Genomic DNA, 19,346 nt, shown 5'->3' on the forward strand with positions numbered 1-19,346 from the left:
GGGAAGGGGCTGGTGCCATAAGCAGACCTGGGAAAACAATGGGCAGGGAGGGCTCTGAGGCCAGGCCATTGACCTCTGGATATGCCCCAATTGAAGCCACTCCTGCTTGGAGACTGATGGCCTAAGGGAGCAAGAAGACTCTGGATGGGCCAGTCCTTCTCACCATGCACTGAGCCAGCAAGAACCCAAAGAACCGTGAACCAAATAAAGAACACCTGCAGCAAAATGTGATTGCTTTGCTTGTTTGCTTCTGATGCTATCAATTCCCCACCAGAACTGTCAATGGGGTGTGATAGGGAGGATATTATAATGTCCCCAGGGCAAAGATATTTCTCTATCCAGTGCTGCCATTCTTCCTCCAAGTCCAGACTCCGTTAGGTCTCTGTAATAACCTGGAGGGCTATTGATATGAGCACATTCCACTTTCCCAGAACAGCACAACTCAGGTGGAGGCTTGCTGAAGGGAGGTAGAGAAGGGCCACGTATAAGGGCCCCAGGCTATGTGGCCTTTCAGGGAAAGCTTGGGAACTAGGTGGGGTGGGGAGTGAGGATGCTGAGTGAAGGCCACTGGAGAGCAGCAGGGGCACAGGAATTGGGAAGAAAATGTTAAAGCCAGGCTGATCATTTTGTTGCTTTGTTAAAGAGTAGCTCACACTGCTTCCCACCCTCTTTGTGGCCCTCAGTGCCTGCAGTGCCCAGATGGGTGCAGGGATTGAGTTGAGAGCTAGGAGAGGGGTTGGGGACAGGAGTAGGAACCCTGGGAAGGGTTAATGACAATCAAGTGTTGGAGGGCTGTGAGCCCAGGCCTCTGGGACCCCTCACAGAAATGGAAGCTGGAAGTCACAATGGCCGGGCTACCTCCAGTAACTTCAGCACAGTGGGAAAGGCAGGTGTGTCCATCACATCAGAGGAATCCAGGTTCTCGAAGACTGCAGCTGGGGAGAGAAGCAGTGACCCTGAGTGGGAAACCGGCCTGAAGTGATGGGACAGGGGCCTCAGGAGGGCCTGAGCCTGGGGGAGCCCCAGATCCAGATATCACGGGCACTTGTCCCTGGGTGGGAGGCACTGCCTCTCCCAGACATTCTCTTGGGCAGGCAATGTCCCTGGGGGTTACCAGCCCCTTGGTAGTGAAGGAATGTAGCAGACTGCTTCCCCTCTGCTCAGCGAGATCATGGTGTTCCTTCAGTTAGTCAAGTAAGCGGGCATCAATGGAGCACAACTATAAGCCAGGCCCAGCCCTACTGCAAGAGTCTCCTGACTGGTCTCCCCATTTCAGTCCCCATCTTCCAGAATCTTCCATCTCAGGTCTGCCAGGCCTCGGGAGAGAGAAAGTGTTGTTTCTGTATATATAGTTTTTCTTTTTCAAACTTGAAAAAATGATAAAATAAAGCATATAAATAAAACAAGTGTATAGAATCCAAAGGCATGTTATAATAAAACAATGATTCCATGAGTATGTAATAGTGAAACCACTATTACAGTCAAGATATGGAGCCTGGCCCACACTGAAGCCCTCACGGTCCTTTCCTGCTAAGACCGCGTTCCTCCCTACTCACTCATGGAAACCACTTCCTTGGTTTCCATTTTTCTTTCACTACCAAATACTGATCCTGAAACAGCATTTAATTTCAGCTGTTTCTAAATTTTGTGTTAAGGGGGATCTAATTGAATGTCTGATCTACGAGATCTGCATTCTTTGGTGCCTGGTTTTACTCTCAACATCACATTCCTAATACTCTTCCATGTTCCGATGCCCCTGTGTGCGTGTCAGTGCCCACCTGTCACCCACAGAAGTGCCCGGTTCAGTTGATAGGTGCTGTGGGTACAGCAACAACTCATCTGGAGGAGATTTCCTGATGTGATGTGAGAGAGGGGTCCAAATTTATGGACCAGTTTACTGAAAAATCTGTCCTTTCCTCACTGCTCCGTGAACTGGTGTCCTTCATGAATTCTAGAATCAGCCATAGTTCATTCCAGTATTGCCTTTGCTCCATCCTTTCTCTCTTTTCCTTTAGTATGTCAATTAAAGGTATGTGGCTGCTTCTCACTTGTCCTCCACATCTCCTACCCTCTTACACATTTTCCACCCTTCTGGGTCTCCATGCTGTGTCCTGACTTTTCCTCCATTTACACATTCCCTCTCCATGTGTATAAAACTGGCTGTTTGGGGCACCTGAGTGGCTCAGTCAGTTAAGCATCTGCCTTTGGCTCAGGTCATGATCTCAGGGTCCTGGGATCCAGCCCCACATCAGGCTCCCTGCTCAGTGGGGAGTCTGCTTCTCCTTCTCCCCCCATTTGTGCTCACTCTTTCTCTATCTTTAATAAATAAATAAAAATTAAAAAAACTTGGGGCGCCTGGGTGGCTCAGTGGGTTAAGCCTCTGCCTTCAGCTCAGGTCATGATCCCAGGGTCCTGGGATAGAGCCCCACATTGGGCTCTCTGCTCAGCAGGGAGCCTCTCCCCGCCCACCCCCGGTCCACCTCTCTGCCTACTTGTGACCTCTGTCTGTCAAATTAAAAAAAAAAAAATCTTTAAAATTTTTTTTAAAAACTGGCTGTTAAAATCATCCATTGAGTTCTTCATTTTTTTTTAATTTTAGAATTTCTATGTGGCTCCTTAAAAAATCTATAATGTCATGTTTTCTGTTTCCAGTTTCCTGTCTAAATCTTCAAGCTTTTTATTTCCTTGAACATAGTCAAGTGTAGATGCTTTGTCATTTGTGCCCAATAATAACAATTTGTAACAATAATAATAATAACAATGTCTGAAATCTTTGTGGTGTTATTTCAATTGTCTATTATTTCTGATGGCTCTTGCTCAGGATGTCTTATTTCTTTGTTACTACTTATCTTTGGCTGCATGTTGGATGTTGAATTTAAAAAACTGTCCAAAGGAATAATGTATAATCTAGATTGATGCTATTTTCCTCCAGAGAGGAACTTCCATCGGATGCTTGGAGGCACTAATAGGCCAGAATACCCTGATGCCCAGACCACCTGGATGCTTACAAGTGGGTTTGCAACTTCATGCATGGCTTTGTTTACTCTGGGTCACCTTATCCTAAGCGGGTAGCCCTTTAGGGTCCTAACTAAACCTGGGGGATGATCAGAGTTTTCATCTCTGGAGGGCCTTAAGCTTTGACATCTTCCCTCTAACCCTGTGAGAACTCAAAAATCATAACTATAATTTTCAGTGCATTTTCCAGGACAGAGTTAGACCATGTGATCTTGGCAGGCTCTCCCAGAGATTTCTTCCTCCTCCTGTCACAGTCCCCCCACTCTTCCTCCCCAGGGGGTTCAGTTCAGGTGGAAACAGCATTACCCATAAACTCCACGTTGCCTAGGTGGAGGATGGCTGCCAGCAACTTGCTGAGGTCCCAGTTCTCAGAGTCTGAGAACATGAGGATCTTCATGGCAGAGCGGACGTGGGCATAGTCCTTGGCGTCATCGAGGCCCTCACAGGAGGTACAGTTTCCCTGCAAGACCCGGCACTTCAGCATTCTGGTCACCCCCGACCCCACCTCCTCCATCGTAGGGCTAGCAGGGCAGAGACATGTCAGGGACTCAGCCAAGGGCGCCTAATAACTTCATAGGCTCCAGGTAGACTCTGAGAGGCCTCCTGGAGGCTCCAGCTCCAAAAATACACGAAAGTACTTCCACAGGTGGAATCATGCTGACATAGCCACAGTATACCTGGGCTTTGCAGCGGCACTGGCATCATTCAGCTTCTCTCAGCCTCCATATGTCACCCATCCCCAGTAATGCCTGCCTTACCATCTCTGTGAGTTCTTTCCTTTCATGAGCACCCTCCAAGGCTCCTGGGAGCCAGACCCTGTGCTACTTGCTGGGAATTCCATACACGGAGAGACCTGACCCTGCTTGGGGTGCTGTGCATCCAAGAAGGGAGGCAGGAAGCAAAGGATGGTGTCATATGCTCTGACAGGTGCTGAGACCAAAAGGGGCCAGGACCAGCCCTACTGGGAAGTGGGGAAAAGCTTCATGGAGGTGGCACCTGAACTGGCTCCACAGCAGCACAGGGAGAGGGTGATCTAGGCAGTGGACAGCTGGAGCTGGGCTGTGAGGTGGAGACAGGGATAGGGCTTACGAGGAAGCTGGTGTCACAGTGGAAGCAGAGAGGTGGAGGGATGATGGGATCTGGAGGCACTTGGAAACCATGCCACAGAGCCACAGGGAGCTCCTGCAAACTGTACTCCAAGGCATGACCTGTCAGACTTGAGCTGTGGAAGGCCGGCCAAATGGGTGCTGGGTTAGGGGTCAAGTCTGGTGACAGGGAGGATGCAGGAGGAAACTACCACCATGATCTGGGCAAGAAATGAGGAAGGCCTCCATTCGGGGTAGGCAGGAGAGATTCCATCCCCTTTTCCACAACCTTGAGCTGGATGGTCTCTCGCATCACACTGTTCCAGGCATGGGTATGCAGCCCAGAGGAAGAGCAAGGTCCCTGCTTTGCTAGAGCTCAAGTTGTACAGGCACCTACAAGGATGGACAACTAGAATGAAACCGAGGCAGGAGAAGCATGGCTAAGACTCTCCATCACCTACTGGAACGTCTGTCTGCTGCAACCAGAGAAAGCTGAGGTTTGTCGGGAGGGATTTTGCGTTCAGAAGAAAATAAGGAAGCACATGGACAAGGGTAAGTCTCTTAAAGTCAAACGAACAGAAGGGTGGAGTGGAAGACGGAAAAGGGGAACCCTCAATTCCTGCCTCAGGGCTTTTCTCGGGCTGTAAACCACAGCTGCAGCAGGAACCAGCCTTCCTCTCCTTTCTCCTTTTGCTATTGAGAGATGCAGCGTGGGAGCAGGTAGAGGCTGAGGAGGCCGGTGCAGCGCCGAGGCGAGCGAGGCAGTGAGGGGCAGACAGGGCGGGTCGAGGAAGGCGAGGGCGGGGCGAAGAGAGGTGGACCAGAGGGAGACGGGGTGGGGCGGGGAAAGGTGGACATGAAAGAGGAGTGGCGGGGAGGACAGGGGCGGGGCGGGGAGGACAGGAGCGGGGCGGCGAGGGCCTCACCATGGTAAGATAGTGGTACTCGGAGGGCGTCCCCAGGCTCAGCAGCTGCTTCTCCTCTGCGCTCATACCCATGAGCATGGAGTAGAAGATGTGGTAGTTCCGCTCCTCTGGGGCCTGGTGGGAAGGTGTTCCAGAAAGCCTGGTAAACACACCCCTAAGGCTGCCCGGCTTCAGAAATGCCTCCCGCCTCCAGCCTTGTCCCAGCTTCTGCTCCAAGGTCTGTCAACCAGATGTGGCTCTGGCATTGACCCAACGGTCCTTTGGTTCTGTCGATGTCCTCATTCTGGTCCTCCAAGGCCAGCTTATGCCCACAGCCCTGTGGTATAGGCCATCCACCATGCGCAGCAAACACATGGCTCCCAGGATTTTCCCTGCAGCTCCACTGCTCTTCCCAACCCTGAGGACATCTCGCCTAAAGTTGTAAGCTGGGAGTGAAGCCAGGATCCATTTCCTTAGTTGGTGACTGGCCTGGCCTTAAAATTAATTCTGGTAAAGGTGGGTAGTAAGCACCAAATGATGTAGAACATGATATGGATGGAAAATTCAAAACAGAAAATGCGATCATTTCTTTTTCTTGAATTCTGGGAAAGGACCATCATTATCCCATTCTAGGGGTCCTTGGCCCATCTCAGGGTAAGGCCAGGGTTCAGTGGCAACAAACTAAGACCAATGAAGGTGTGGGGAGGTCCTTGGGGAGGCATGAGAGTGATGGAAGGGAACCTCTGTTGGAAGCCTTCTCATTCCCTGACTCCTGGTCCTGGGGTGGGTGGAGGTTTCCCCAGGACCAGTGCAGCAGAAGGAGGTCTTACCTGCCGGCAGACCCGGGACTTCTCCAGGAGAAATTGCTCGATGCGTGCACCCTCAATCACTCCACTGGAGTTGAAGTGGATGTCAATATACTTCCCAAAGCGGCTTGAGTTATCATTTCGGATTGTCTTGGCATTTCCGAAGGCTGAGGGCCAGAGGGTGATGCCCATGATGGGAGCAGAGAGGAGAGAATTTACTTTGAGTGGGATCATCTGGGAAGGCTTCTGAGAGGAGGTGGCTGAGCCCAGAGTTGAAGGATGGGTAGCATTGCACTAGAAAATGGTGGCAGCCAAGAGTATGCTGAGAGGAAGACAAAGTACAAGTAAAGGCACAGATGCCAGTAAGCATGGGGTATATTTGCAGAGGGGCAAGTTTGGTTGGAGCATAAAATGCAGGAGGAAAGCAGTGGAAGATACATAGAACTAGTTAATAGCACAGCACCTTGAATGCCAGACTAAGAAGTTTGGAATTAGTCTGTGGGTGATGGGGGAGTCAGGAAAGCTTCTGAGGGAGTGTGGGAACAGATTTGTATTTTAGAAAGGTTGCTTAGGCTGAAGCAGGGGCTGGGTTGGATAGGGGAAGCTTACAGGGAGAGTAGCAACAGCTGGCAGAGACCAAGTTCAGAGGAGGAGGTCAGACCAGAAGAATCTTGGATTGCAGCATGATCCAAAGTGCATTTTATAGAGCTGTTTCTGCAAGCTTCTCTGATCTGACCCACAATAAGAAAGATCCTTTGCGTTGTGTCTTAGTGCACACCCTCCCCACATGTACACATTAATAAAAGAAAATATTCAGTACTGGTTCTGACCAAGAGCAATGCCCTGGGGTGTTTTCTATTCTATGCAATTTAATTTGTCCTAAAAGACTGATTTCATGACCCTTTGGTGGGTTGGAATGCAGTTTGACAATACCACCATACAACATACTGCCTACATAGTCCTATGAGAAAAGGAAAAGGGTTCTTTGGTCTCTGCCTTGAGGAATCCCAACAGACAGCAGAGGCTCCTACAGAGGCTACATATGCTTGGGAAACCTACTTCACGTTGTTGAACCCAGTGGCAGATCTCTCGTCAAAAAAGAGTCTGAGGTAGGTTCCTTTTGGTAGAAATTGGCAACCTGATTCTAAAGTGTATATAGAAAGGTAGAACACCTACAATGGCCAAGTTTGAAAAGGAAAAGCAAAATTGGAGGTTGTGGGCTACCTGACTGAAAAACAATCTACAGAAATCAAGACAGTGTGGCACTGGCAAAAACGGTCTGAGAGAGCAACAGAATGGAATAGAGAATCCAGAAACGGACCCACACATGTATGGTCAACTGATTTTAGACAAAGGTGAAAAGGCCACTTAATGGAGAAAGAATAGTCTTTTTGACAATAGGGGATGAAATTATTATGAAAGAAAAGAAGAAAAGAAAGGGAAGGAAAAAAATTGGAAAAAAAGCAGAAACTCGACTTACACCTTGCACCATTAAAAAAAAAAACCAAAAAACCCAACAACACAAAATAGATCATGGACCTAAATGTAAAAGCTAAGACTGTACCACATCTAGAAGAAAACATGAAATCTTTGGATTAGGCAAAGATTTCTTTCTTTTTCCTTTCCTTTTTTTTTTTTTGTCGGGGGAGGGGGCAAAGAGTAAGGGGAGAATTTAGCAGAGCTGGACACAGGGCTCCATCTCATGACCCTGAGATCATGACCTGAGTCAAAATCAAGAGTCAAACACTTAACCAAGTGAACCACCCAGGTGCCACAAAGATTTCTTAAATATGACCCCAAAAGCGTGATTGATAAGAGAAACAAAGATAAGTTGAACTATATGGAAATAAAAAACTTCTGGTCTATAAAAGACACTGTTAGAAGAATGAAGGGGCAAACTACAGACTGGGATAAAATATTTGCAAAACACATCTTATAAGAGGCTTGTATCCAGAAGATATAAAGAACTCATAAGTCATTAATAAGGAAACAACTCAATTTAAAAATGGGTAAAAGGTTTGAATAGATAAAGAGAAGAGACACAGATAGGAAATAAGCTCATGAAAAGATGCCATTAGCCATTAAGGAAATTTGAATTAGAATTATAGTGAGACACCAGTCCGTGGCTACTGGAGTAGCAAGCAACCACCATCACAGGCCCACACGTCGGTGACAATGTGGAGCAACCAGCACTCTAGTATTTTGCTGCTGGGAGTGCAAGATGGTACACCCACTTCGATAGACACTCTGGCAGTTTGTGACAAAGGTAAATGGCTCACCATCTGACCCAACAGTTTCACACCTACGTGTTTATTCAGAAGAACAACGTGTGTTCACACCATAACCTGTATGCAACTGTCTGTAAAGCTTTATTCATAATCACTAAAACCTATAAACAACCTGGGTGCCCTTCAGCTATTATTGATGCAGAAAACAACATGAAAAATCCCAGGTGCATTATGCTAACAAAAGTAGCCAGACCCAAAAGAGGGCAAACCATATGATTTCATTTATATAATCTCTGGAAAAGATAAAACTACAAGTGACCCTTGAACAATGTGGGGGGTAGGGATGCTAACTCCTCATATAGTCTGAAATCTGTGTATAACTTTTGACTTCCCAGAACTTAACTACCAATAGACTACCGTTGACCAGAAGCCTTACTGATAACACAGTCAATTAACACATTTTGTATGTTATATGTATCATATACTGTATTCTCACAATAAAGTAAACTAGAGAAAAGAAAATATTATTAATAAAATCACAAGGAAGAGAAAATGTATTTATAATACTGTGTCCACATGTAAGTGGACCTGCACAATTCAAACCCTCATTGTTCAGGGGTTGGCTGTATTAGGGGAAAGAAAGACAAACTGGTAGTTGCCAAAGGTTGGGGTTAGGAAAAGAGTTGACTACAAAGAGGCATGAAGGAAGTTTGGGGGTGATAGAACATTCCATACATGACTAAGATGGACTAAAACTATGACCATGATTTTGTCAAAATTCATACTGTACATTGAAAAATGTGAACTTTCACTGTACATAAAACATACCTGTGTTATAAAAAACAGAGAAAATGCATTGACAGTGGCTGGTCACTGGGGAATCCAAGTCACTCATTTATGGTCTGCCCCCATCAGAGACTGAGAGAGGAGGCTTAGGGCCTGCCATTGCACCCAGTGCAGGCCTCCTCTAATGGGCACTTTGCTCTGAGCTCCCCCTCAGACCCTGGCAGATCTGCACACAGCTTGAAACCTCATCCTGCCCATTCCACTCTCCCCTTTCCTGTGTGTCCCACAGGTATCCTAGTCAGGATGCTTTTCCTGCCTGTTCCTGCTACTTCCCCCTTGGTCTCACTCAAGGGTACCCCTCAGTCAACCTCTTGCAGTCTTAACACCAGCTTCACAATGGCCCTGCAGGTGACCCAAGTGGACACACCCAGCATTTCCCAAACCAGCTTCATCTCAGAGTCCTTATTTAAAAGGAATACTTGTTTTGATCCTATGGAAAACACACTTAGTGAAAGCTTGTGATTCCCGGGAGCCCCCACACTACCATTCGCCACGTGCTCATTTTTCCTGTCCTGAGGGATCCTGTGAAGTCACAGCAAGGGTACTATACTGTCCCTCCCCATGGGCACCTCCTGGCAGGAAGTGCCAGGAAGCCCGCAGGGCCAGGGAAGAAGGCCCGTCCTAAGGGTGACCACTCACCTTCCAGGATGGGATTGGCCTCCAGGACCTGCTGCTCAATCCATGAATGCTGGCCGCTGACGGTGGCCAGGAACTGCAGGATGAGCTTGGTGGTCTCTGTCTTCCCTGCCCCAGACTCACCACTGCAAAGAGGGCACTCAAGATGTCAGTCAATAAAGCAGCCATTTCTTCAATACCCTCAACTCTGCAAATCCACCACAGGCCCACTTTCAGGTCTGAACAGGGATACCCCCTCCCTGTGCACAAATCCTGCCACATTTCCCCTGTGGGTCTCAGCTATCAACTTTGTATCAGTTACTGGTGTGTTCATCTTTTCTGCCCTGCCTTGGATGCGAAACTCTGGAGCATGGTTGTATCTGGTTTATTCCAGTGTCACCGGGCTCAGTGCTCAGTAACAACAGATGAATGAACAGGACCAGATGATGCAATATTTTGATGTAACATCCTCTCTGTGAGCTGGCCAGAGGAGAGACTGCATCATTCACAATTACCCTGCCTTTAGCCTAAGAAAATGATCCCCAAATCAGAAAAAGCTTTCTCCACAAAGCTTTGTGCTCATTAAAACATTTTTTATTGATCATTACAGTTGCAGGTATCAGGGGCACCTGGCTGGCTCTGTTGGTGGAGCGTGCGACTCAGGGTATAGGTTTGAGCCCCACATTGGGTGTAGAGATTACGTTAAAAAAAAAGTCTTAAAAACAACCAACAGCTGTGGAAAATCAGAAGTAACACAAAGGGGGAGATTTATTATGTTCCCTTGGGTCAGAGAACATTATGCAACCATTAGAACGAAACCTATACAGAGCCTTCAATGAGGTGGACAATGTTTATTAGGTACATAAAGTGACAAAAGTCCCTACTATTTAGTATAATTTGACTAAGTGGATAGGGGAATCCTTTTCTTCCCAAAGTATCTAGAAATTTTTTTCTGAGAATACTTTCCTGAAATTTTGCAAAATTTTCATAGTGGAGCTATATTAATTTCATAATGGTAATATATAAAAACTAGTTTTTAAAAGTTTCTTAGGGAGTTTAACAAAATTAAAAATATACTTGTGTCTGGCATATCGCACACACTCAGGTTTGTAGTGATTACTATTACTATTATTGAGGTGTGCATGTCACTTCTGGGTAAATTATTTTTCATTATGGAAAATGTTAAACATTACAAATGGAGACTCAGTAGTGTCTTGCTAATAAAAGCAATTCTTGTCACCTGGTTGGGAATGCAGAGTCCTAGGCCCACCCAGCTCTGCTCAGTCAGAATATGCATTTTCATAAGACCTCCAGGAGATTTTGGCACCTTCCAGTTTGCATTATGAACTCCCACAGTCTCATCCCAGCTTCAACTGCTGGCCCATTTTGTTTCTCATCCTGTGCTATTTTGAAGCAAATCCAGAACAAATATTGTTTCATCTGAAAGTATTCTTTGAAAGAAAAGTTTTGATCAAATATGTTCACAATTACTATGCCAGCCAAGACAGTCCAGTCAACAAACCTCTGCCACCTACCATGAACATGAATTCCCCAAACAACCCTCCAAGGTAGAGACAGGATATGCGGGCAGAGCAGGGGTGACTTGCTTGTGGCCATTTTTTTTTTTTAATCTTATTTATTTATTTGACACAGAGAGACAGCCAGAGAGGGAACACAAGCAGGGGGAGTGGGAGAGGGAGAAGCAGGCTTCCCGCTGAGCAGGGAGCCCGATGCAGGGCTCCATCCCAGCACCCTGGGATCACGACCTGAGCCGAAGACAGACGCTTAATGACTGAGCCACCCAGGCACCCAACTTGTGGCCTTTCTTACGGCCTTGAGGGAGGCAAGGGCAGAGAGAGAAGGCAGTTTGACTCAGAATGATCTTCTGCTCATGCAAAAAGCCACAGATCAGGGTGCTCTGCCCTCTTCTTGAGGCACTGATGTCATGGAGGTGAAAGCTGGCCCAGTGAACTTCCAGGCCAGCCTAGGGGCCAGCTCTGCTCAGGAGGCCTCCTGTGGTGAGGCTGTCCTCCCAGTCCTGGGAGGCATGGGAGTGGGAACACATGGAGTAGGCAGGGAGAGCATGGGAGGGAGACAGAGCATCAGCCCTCCTTGGCACATTATTCTGTTCACTTCCTGAGAAGTGGAAGTCACCCCAGGATACCTCTCTGTCTTCTTTCCAGTGCCCTGCATTTGAATTCCCTACTTAACAGTTGTGTGTATTTAGCAGCCTCCCTGGTGCTAAATACCCCCTCCTCCTCCAACAGTAGAAAAGGAATACGAATATCTACTTCAGAGGGTTGCTGAGAACGGTGATCATCAATGCTACAGGACTTCATTTTGGTCTCTGTGCCAACATCACATTCAGAGAGGCCATGCTTCATCTGCCCTCCACCTAGAGCAGTAGCCCCATCACTGTCTTTTCTCTTTCCCTATAGTGCTTTTCTTCAAAGCTTTCATTACCTGCCTTTAAAAACTGGCTTATTTATTGGCTGTGTCTCTCCCCTTTTAGAATGTAAGCTCCATGAGGTGGGAATTTTAGTCCCTTTCATTTGCTGCTGACTCCACACAGTAGTACAATGTGGGGCATACAACTGGAGCACAGTGGAGCCTCGAATGAATGAATGAATGAATGAAGTCTCCTATATCTCCAAGCAATGTGCCCTGGAGGCAAATTCTCCCTCCTCCTTCCTTTCTCTTTCTCCATCCCTTCCTTCCACACCAGGAGGGCCTGTGCAGGAAGCAGGGAGGCCAGGCCAAGCAGAGGGTCTTTGAAGCAGGGTCAGGACCTGGATTGGAGGAGGACATGTCCCTCCTGAGCCTCAGCAACTTGAGAGCTGGCCACTGGAGCAGTTGCTACTGTCCTCATCTGAGGCGTGCCCAGAGATTTTTTTTTTTTTTGAGTGAGACCTCATTTCTTTTACCTTTGAGCCCCCAAGCCTCTGTCCCACTAAATGTGCCCATCACATTTTTTCTTCCTTGTCTCAGGAAATATTCACTGAAAGCTGGGCAATCAGGCTCTGTTCATACAGTGGAAGAACAGGTTCTGCAGGATGGAAGACTTGGAGGGACTTGTCAGGGTGGAGGGGAAGTAGGGGCCAGGTGCAGGTGACCTAGGGTGTTTGCAGTTGAATGGGAGCCCCTAAATCAAATAGGCTTTGTAGGCATGCTGGATGGGAGGGGTTTAGGGAGAGGAGGGGCTCCCTGCTTTACTGGACAGTCAGAGATCCCTACCAGGAATTTGGGGAGCCCTGAGCCCCACCTGATGATGCAGCACTGGTCTCTTTTGTTCCTCTTCAGGTTGAAGTAGCAGTTGTTGGCAATGGCAAAGACGTGTGGTGGGAGTTCGCCCATGTGGTGGCTGTAATAGAGCTGCACCTGCTCCAGGGTGTAGAGGGGCAGCACCTGGAATGGGTTCACGGCTACGAGGATGGAGCCTGTATAGGTCTGGGGAAGGGAACAGATGGTTAGTGCCCTCTGCTCTGAAGGCCAACACTGCCCGGTCCTGACCTTGGCCTTGGGTGCCCCCACTGAGGTTTACCAGGCCTGATGGAGTCTAGCAGAGAAGTGGGGTCTGATTCTGGGCCAGGGAGACAAGATATGCAGCTGCTCAGATCCTCCCTTAGGGAAGACAGGGGCGTTCACTATGAATGGAGCTGGGAGGGGGGCGAATGCTTTTACAGAAAGATTAAGTGCGGTGCTCTATGTTAAATGTTTAGCGTTCTGTCCGGTATTTAGAATAATAAAATGCTCAATAAAAATTGGCTGAATTTATGACATGAGTTTTCACCTGCCTCCCACAGGGGCCTCCTCTGTGGGGCTGGCCAGCAATGATAGCCTCCACTGATCCCTCCTAGGATCCCCCCCACACCCCTGGTCAGGACCACCTGCTCACCCGGAGCCCCCAGGATGTCTAACTGTCCCTCTGGGAGCGGGACAGGGATAGCCACATCATCAAGTCACCTGATTACCCACATCCTAGCTTTCATTTTAGGAACAGAGAGTTCAATCTCTCTGACTCCAAGGACTGTGACAACCAGATAAAAGAATGCAAGCGTAAGCTCTTTGGAAAGGATAAAGGATAAGCTCATTTTAGCTTATTGGTGTTATCAGTTCCAGGAGCTCTGACTCACATTCAGCTGGAGTGGACTCAACATGCTCTGTCCCCTCTCTCCTGCAGGGCCTCCTCAGTCTCCTGGCTAGCCTTCCCCTTTATTTGGGGTCCACTGCTCATTCTCCCACTCCTCTTAGCATTCTAGAAAGTCTCCTCAGAGCCATCCCAGCCCCCTCTCACCAGGAGAGGGCCAGGCAGTGACTTCCTAGGCCATACCCTGTTAGGGCAGGGCTGGTGTCAGTTCTGAATGTTGGCTCTACTGGGAAAATCTGCATTGGAACAAGGATGCACGGCTTAGGGCTGGGGTGAGCCTCCCATCCACTGCCAGGTTTTGGGAGAAGGATCCACATCTACCCACATGGCTCTCCTGGCCATCCCAGGACTCTTTTCATAGGGGGACAGAGGTCTTCTGCGTGGTGACTCTGTCTCTGCCACATGCGTAGGAAGGGTCCAGGCAGACGATGTCTAATCCCATGGCCTCTGGTCCATTTGGCCATCAGAGCAGGCCTTCCACAGAGCCACAGCACTAACTGAGCACCTACTGTGTACCAGGCACTGTGCTGGCATGCTACCTGTCAGTTTTCCAAGACCTCAAAGGTGGTATTAGCACCCTACTTGTTTTGGATTGGGGAGCAGAGATGGAGAAGCATTAAATTCCTTGACCACCTCAGGCAGTGAGGGCACAGGGAGTAGGGACTGAACCACGTATGCCTGGCTCCAAACCCATAGTGCCTGTTTTGTTTTGTTGTTGTTCTTGTTGTTTTTGTTTTTTACACAGCCAAGAGGTCAGTGCCTGTGGACTGAGTCCCCTGGGTAGGAGGTGGAAATGGAGGACTCACGTAGATCTTGTGCTGCTGATAGCGGATCAGGAGGTTGTGCACCATGCCTGCCTCATTCAGGTCCCCCAGGCGGATCATGTCATCTACACCTTGCACAGAGATGGGGTGCATGGGGCTGAGGGTGTCAAGGTCCTCTGCTCGGATCCAGTGTTCCTGGAACAAAGGACACAGACTCCCCTGAGGCGCAGCCAACCCACAGCTCCTCTTCTCCAAGTTCCCAGCAGATCTGCTGACCCGGTGGCTTCACTAGTCTCTGGCTGAGGTCCAGAGAAACCCAAGGCAGGATCAGGGTAGATTGTGGTCGGAAAAAGAATGTGTGCAAAGTCAGAAGTTAGTGTGTAGCTGTTACTAATTTCAGACCAGGGTCAGAGGAGCTGACTTCAGAAGTCAGATTTTGCTGTGATTAGGATCAGGAACAGTTTGCAGCTGGGGGCCTCACAGATTGTTGGAATGAATAAGATCATGCATAAAAGTGCTTTTTAAACTGTAAAAGATAGAAATTTTACAAATAGAAAATATTATTGTTCATCTTTTACTATCTCCCCTAATATGGAGCTCACAGATCACAGATTAGAATCTTCTCCCTGGAGGCCAAGTTTCCACATGCCCTGTGCTGTAGCACCTCAGCAAAGAGGTCCCCTCGATGAGACTGAAGGGACCAGCTGGACCCCTCACCCTGCATGGCCTTCCCCGGCACCATGCTTGGCCAAGCTTGCTCCCCCAGCCCCCAATTGGCTGAGTTGCAACCCTGCAGGTCACCCCAGCTTCCTACTTTTCTCTCACTTCGGCTATTTTGTTCAGGATAAACTGAATCTCATCCCCTTCCTCCTCACATTTTGGGGGCCCTCTTCTCCATGTTCCTTTCTCAAATACCTTTCTATCTCTCTTTTTTATCCTTCCAGCTCACCCTCTTTTACTTTGCAAACCAGCTTTCTGCTGCCTTCTCCTCTCTGCCACAGACCCTTCCCCACTTCACTCCTTCCTGCTCCCCTAATTGGCCTAATTTTTCAACTATCAACTTGCTCCCTGCTCTTTGACTATAGAAACACTCCCCAAGACAGACATGTGATGTTTACCATGACAGGACCCCACCGTGGTCTCTTCTGCCAGGTAGGTTCCCCCCACTTGGGCTCTGGAAACCCTAATGTTGGAGAGCAGCACCAGAAGAGGAGAGCGGCTCAGGACCCTGGATGGCTGGGGAGGTGAGGGTGGGCCCTGAGCTCCTGGACAGCTTGGTCACACTGACCTTGCCCTCATCATCTTCAAGCAAGATCTTGCCAGGCTTTGTTTCTTTGACAATGCACCCGATGGCCACGCTGCTCTTGTTGGCAGAAAGTGGGTTCAGCCACACATGGTCACCCTGGAGAGCAGAGAGAAGACAGTGGTCAGATACTTGTCCCTCATTGTCCTTCCTGCTGAAGGCATACACTCTCCAGGGGGCTGTCCCTTCCAACCAGGACCCCCCAAGGTGGCTGGGGTGCACTCTCCTGCCCCTTCCTTCTGCTCCTCCTCTTTCCCTCTCCTTCTTCTTCTCCCCTCCCTCCTTCCCTGCCCTCGCTTGTCAGGATGGTAGTGGGAGGTGGGAGGTAGCTGAGGAAGATTCCCTGGCCTAGCTTGGTTCTAGGAAACAGACAAGCCATATTTGCAGGAAAAAAGTTGCTCTGTGAGGTGGAAAAAGTCTTTGCCCTATGAATAGCCCTATACCACCCAAACCCTTTGGGTGGAGAGAAGCAAAGACTAAACCCTCGCTAGGTTTCTGCCAGCCTGCGGCATTGCATTGACCCACATGAACTTCCTTCTGGCCCGAGAAAGCTCACCCCATTCAAAGAGGAGTAATCTGAAAAGAATCAGTGCAGGTCTACGTACAAAGATACTGAAATCCAAAAGGAGGAAAGGAGAAGGTGAATTATACTCACCAGGGAAAAAACCAACCAACCAACCAACCAACCAACAAAACTGCCATACAACAGTAGAAAGTTGTGGCCAAGTATTTCCCCATGGTTTCCAAAATCTTCTTGAAGGGTAGAGCAGGAGAAATATAAAGGATGCCTGGGTGGCTCAGTTGTTTAAGCAACTGCCTTCGGCTCAGGTCATAATCCCAGAGTCCTGGAATCAAGTCCTGAATTGGGCTCCCAGCTCCATGGGGAATCTGCTTCTCCCTCTAACCTTCTCCCCTCTCATGCTTTCGCTCTCACTCTCTCTCTTTCAAATAAATAAATAAAATCTTCAAAAAAAAAAAAAAAGAGTAGAGCAGGAGCAAGAGCTCAGAAATTAGATGCTGAGACAACTGAAAAGGATGAGATATGAATTGACAAAGCTGGAGAAAGAAATGGAAGAAAAGAGATAAACATGGACCAGAAACAAAAGCAGAATCAGAAACAGCAGGCAAACAAGCACTGCTGAAAGCACAGGGAAGATCTCTGATAATAGGAGGGGAGAGTGAGCAGAATGACACAGAAATGTTTAAAGCAGGTATTAGGAATAGAAAGATAGATATGGAAGACTGACAAAAATACACGTAAGTGCAGAAAGAAGGTAACTAGAAATAAAACCCAGGAAGATTAGTTAAAGATATAATTCAAAATAACGTTCCAGAAATTAAGGAAGCCTTGCATCTGTGGATTGAAAGCACACTGGGTCCCAGGAAATAATGACAAAGAAAAATAAACTCTAGAGCATAGACTAGTAAAGGTTATTGAACTAAAAAATTAAAAAAAATTTTTTTGGGGGGTGTGTAGGCAGACAAAAAGATAAGTTCACTTATAAGGAGAAAATTCAGGACAAAGTCAAATCCTGTACAAGGGCTGAACCACTCCTACAAAGATTTCAAGAAAAGAACAACGCACCTATTAGGATGACCACTATCAAAACAGCAGAAAACAACAAGTGTTAGGGAGGATGCAGAACAATGGAACTGTTATATGCTATTGGTAGGATTGTAAACCAGTGTAGCCACTGGGGAAAACAATATGGAGTTTCCTCAAAAAATTAAAACTCTAACTACCTTATGACCCAGCAATCCCACTTCTGAGTATATATCCAAAGAAATTCAAAGAAAGATCTTGAAGACATATTTGTAGTCCCATGCATTGCAGCATTATTCACAAAAGCCACATGTGAAAGCAACCCAAGGGTCTATTGATAGATGAGCAAATAAACAAAATGTGATATATACATACAATGGAATATTGTGCAGCCTTAAAAAGGAAAGAAATCCTGCTGTATGGTACAATGTGGATAGACCTCTAGGACCTTAAGCTAAGTGAGATAAGCCAGTCACGAAAGGACAAATGCTGCATTATTCCATTCAAAAGAAGTATCTTAAGTAGTTAAAATCATAGAAACAGAAGGTAGAAAGATGGTTGCCAAAGGCTGGAGGAGAAGGGAGGGAAAACAGTGTTTAATAAGCACTGAATTGAACTTTGCAAGATAAAAACTTTTCAGATCTGTTGCACAAGAATGTGAATATACTTAATACTGAACTATATGCTTAAAAATTGTTAACACACGGTAAATTTAATGTTATGTGTTTTTTACCAGAAAGAAAAAAAAAATCAAAAATTTTTTTTACCCAGCCAAATTGTCATTCCAGTATAAAGGTAACAAACATTTTTGAAGATGCAATATTATTCCCATAAGCCTTCTGGGAAAAAAAAATTGGGGAAAAAACTTCAGTTGATAGTACAAGAAATGAAAATAGATACACACTAACACATATGATCATGAAGTTTCAAAATACTTGAGACAAAGAGAAAATCACAATAGTTTTCAGAAAGAAAAAATAAGCTTTATACAAAGGCTCAAAAGTTAAAATGGTATCCAATTTCTCAACAGCAATGCTGGAAGCCAGAAAACAACGTGGAGTAAACATCTTCACAATTCTCAGGGAAAATTCTATCTACTATGGAATCCTATGCCAGCTGACATTCACACTTGACTAAACATAATTTAGACATGCAAGTTGTTAAAAAACATTTACCTCCTATGTACCCTTTCTCAGAGAGGCATTACAGGATCTGTTAGATCAAAATGACAGCATAGCTGCTTCTGACCTTCAGGGTGTCGGTATCAGCGCCATGGCGCCCTCCAGGAAGTTGTTCGTCGGGAGGAACTGGAAGATGAACGGGCGGAAGAAGAACCTGGGGGAGCTCATCACCACTCTGAACGCAGCCAAGGTGCCGACACCGAAGTGGTTTGTGCACCCCCCACCGCCTACATCGACTTTGCCAGGCAGAAGCTGGACGCCAAGATTGCTGTGGCTGCACAGAACTGCTACAAAGTGACGAACGAGGCCTTCACTGGGGAGATCAGCCCTGGCATGATAAAAGACTGTGGAGCCACGTGGGTAGTCCTGGGGCACTCGGAAAGAAGGCACGTCTTTGGGGAGTCAGATGAGCTGATTGGACAGAAAGTCCCATGCCCTGGCAGAGGGACTTGAAGTAATTGCCTGCATTGGGGAGAAGCTAGATGAGAGGGAAGCTGGCATCACTGAGAAGGTTGTTTTCAAGCAAACCAAGGTCATCGCAGATAATGTGAAAGACTGGAGCAAGGTTGTCCTGGCCTATGAGCCTGTATGGGCCATTGGGACTGGCAAGACTGCGACACCCCAACAGGCCCAGGAAGTACACGAAAAGCTCCGCGGATGGCTTAAGTCCAACGTCTCTGACGCCGTGGCTTAGAGCACCCGTATCATTTATGGAGGTTCTGTGACTGGAGCAACCTGCAAGGAGCTGGCGAGCCAGCCTGATGTGGATGGCTTCCTCGTGGGCGGGGCTTCCCTCAAGCCAGAGTTTGTAGATATCATCAATGCCAAACAATAAGCCCCCCCCCTTCCCCCGGCCGTCTTCCCTGTTCTTCTACTAAGCCAGGGACTAGATAGCCCAGCAGCTCAGT

General features: G+C 47.4%; 1 protein-coding gene and 1 pseudogene across 4 annotated transcripts in view; one reads left to right on the forward strand and one right to left on the reverse strand.

Moving 5' to 3' along the window:
• MYO7B (myosin VIIB) overlaps window positions 1-19,346 on the reverse strand; it is a 104,062-nt gene that overhangs the window by 52,251 nt on the left and 32,465 nt on the right. For 2 of the 4 annotated variants that reach the window (XR_006604962.1, XM_013049533.2), the window contains exons 3-10: window positions 15,700-15,813; window positions 14,454-14,606; window positions 12,763-12,947; window positions 9,525-9,646; window positions 5,836-5,978; window positions 5,027-5,140; window positions 3,322-3,475; window positions 859-935 (exon numbers count right to left, since the gene is read on the reverse strand). Coding sequence is in view for 3 of the 4 variants with exons in the window: in XM_013049533.2 (XP_012904987.1) it covers window positions 859-935; window positions 3,322-3,475; window positions 5,027-5,140; window positions 5,836-5,978; window positions 9,525-9,646; window positions 12,763-12,947; window positions 14,454-14,606; window positions 15,700-15,813 (1,062 nt within the window). In the remaining variant the exon portion in view is untranslated. Of the gene's footprint in view, window positions 1-858; window positions 936-3,321; window positions 3,476-5,026; window positions 5,141-5,835; window positions 5,979-9,524; window positions 9,647-12,762; window positions 12,948-14,453; window positions 14,607-15,699; window positions 15,814-18,432; window positions 18,555-19,346 lie in introns of those variants that run through there. The other 2 variants (XM_045074346.1, XM_045074347.1) reach the window with 2 other exon arrangements.
• LOC101675519 lies at window positions 18,530-19,296 on the forward strand (annotated as a pseudogene).

This window comes from Mustela putorius, unplaced genomic scaffold (genome assembly GCF_011764305.1).
Source record: "Mustela putorius furo isolate JIRA1106 unplaced genomic scaffold, ASM1176430v1.1 tig00537338_pilon_pilon_pilon, whole genome shotgun sequence".
Taxonomy (NCBI): domain Eukaryota; kingdom Metazoa; phylum Chordata; class Mammalia; order Carnivora; family Mustelidae; genus Mustela; species Mustela putorius.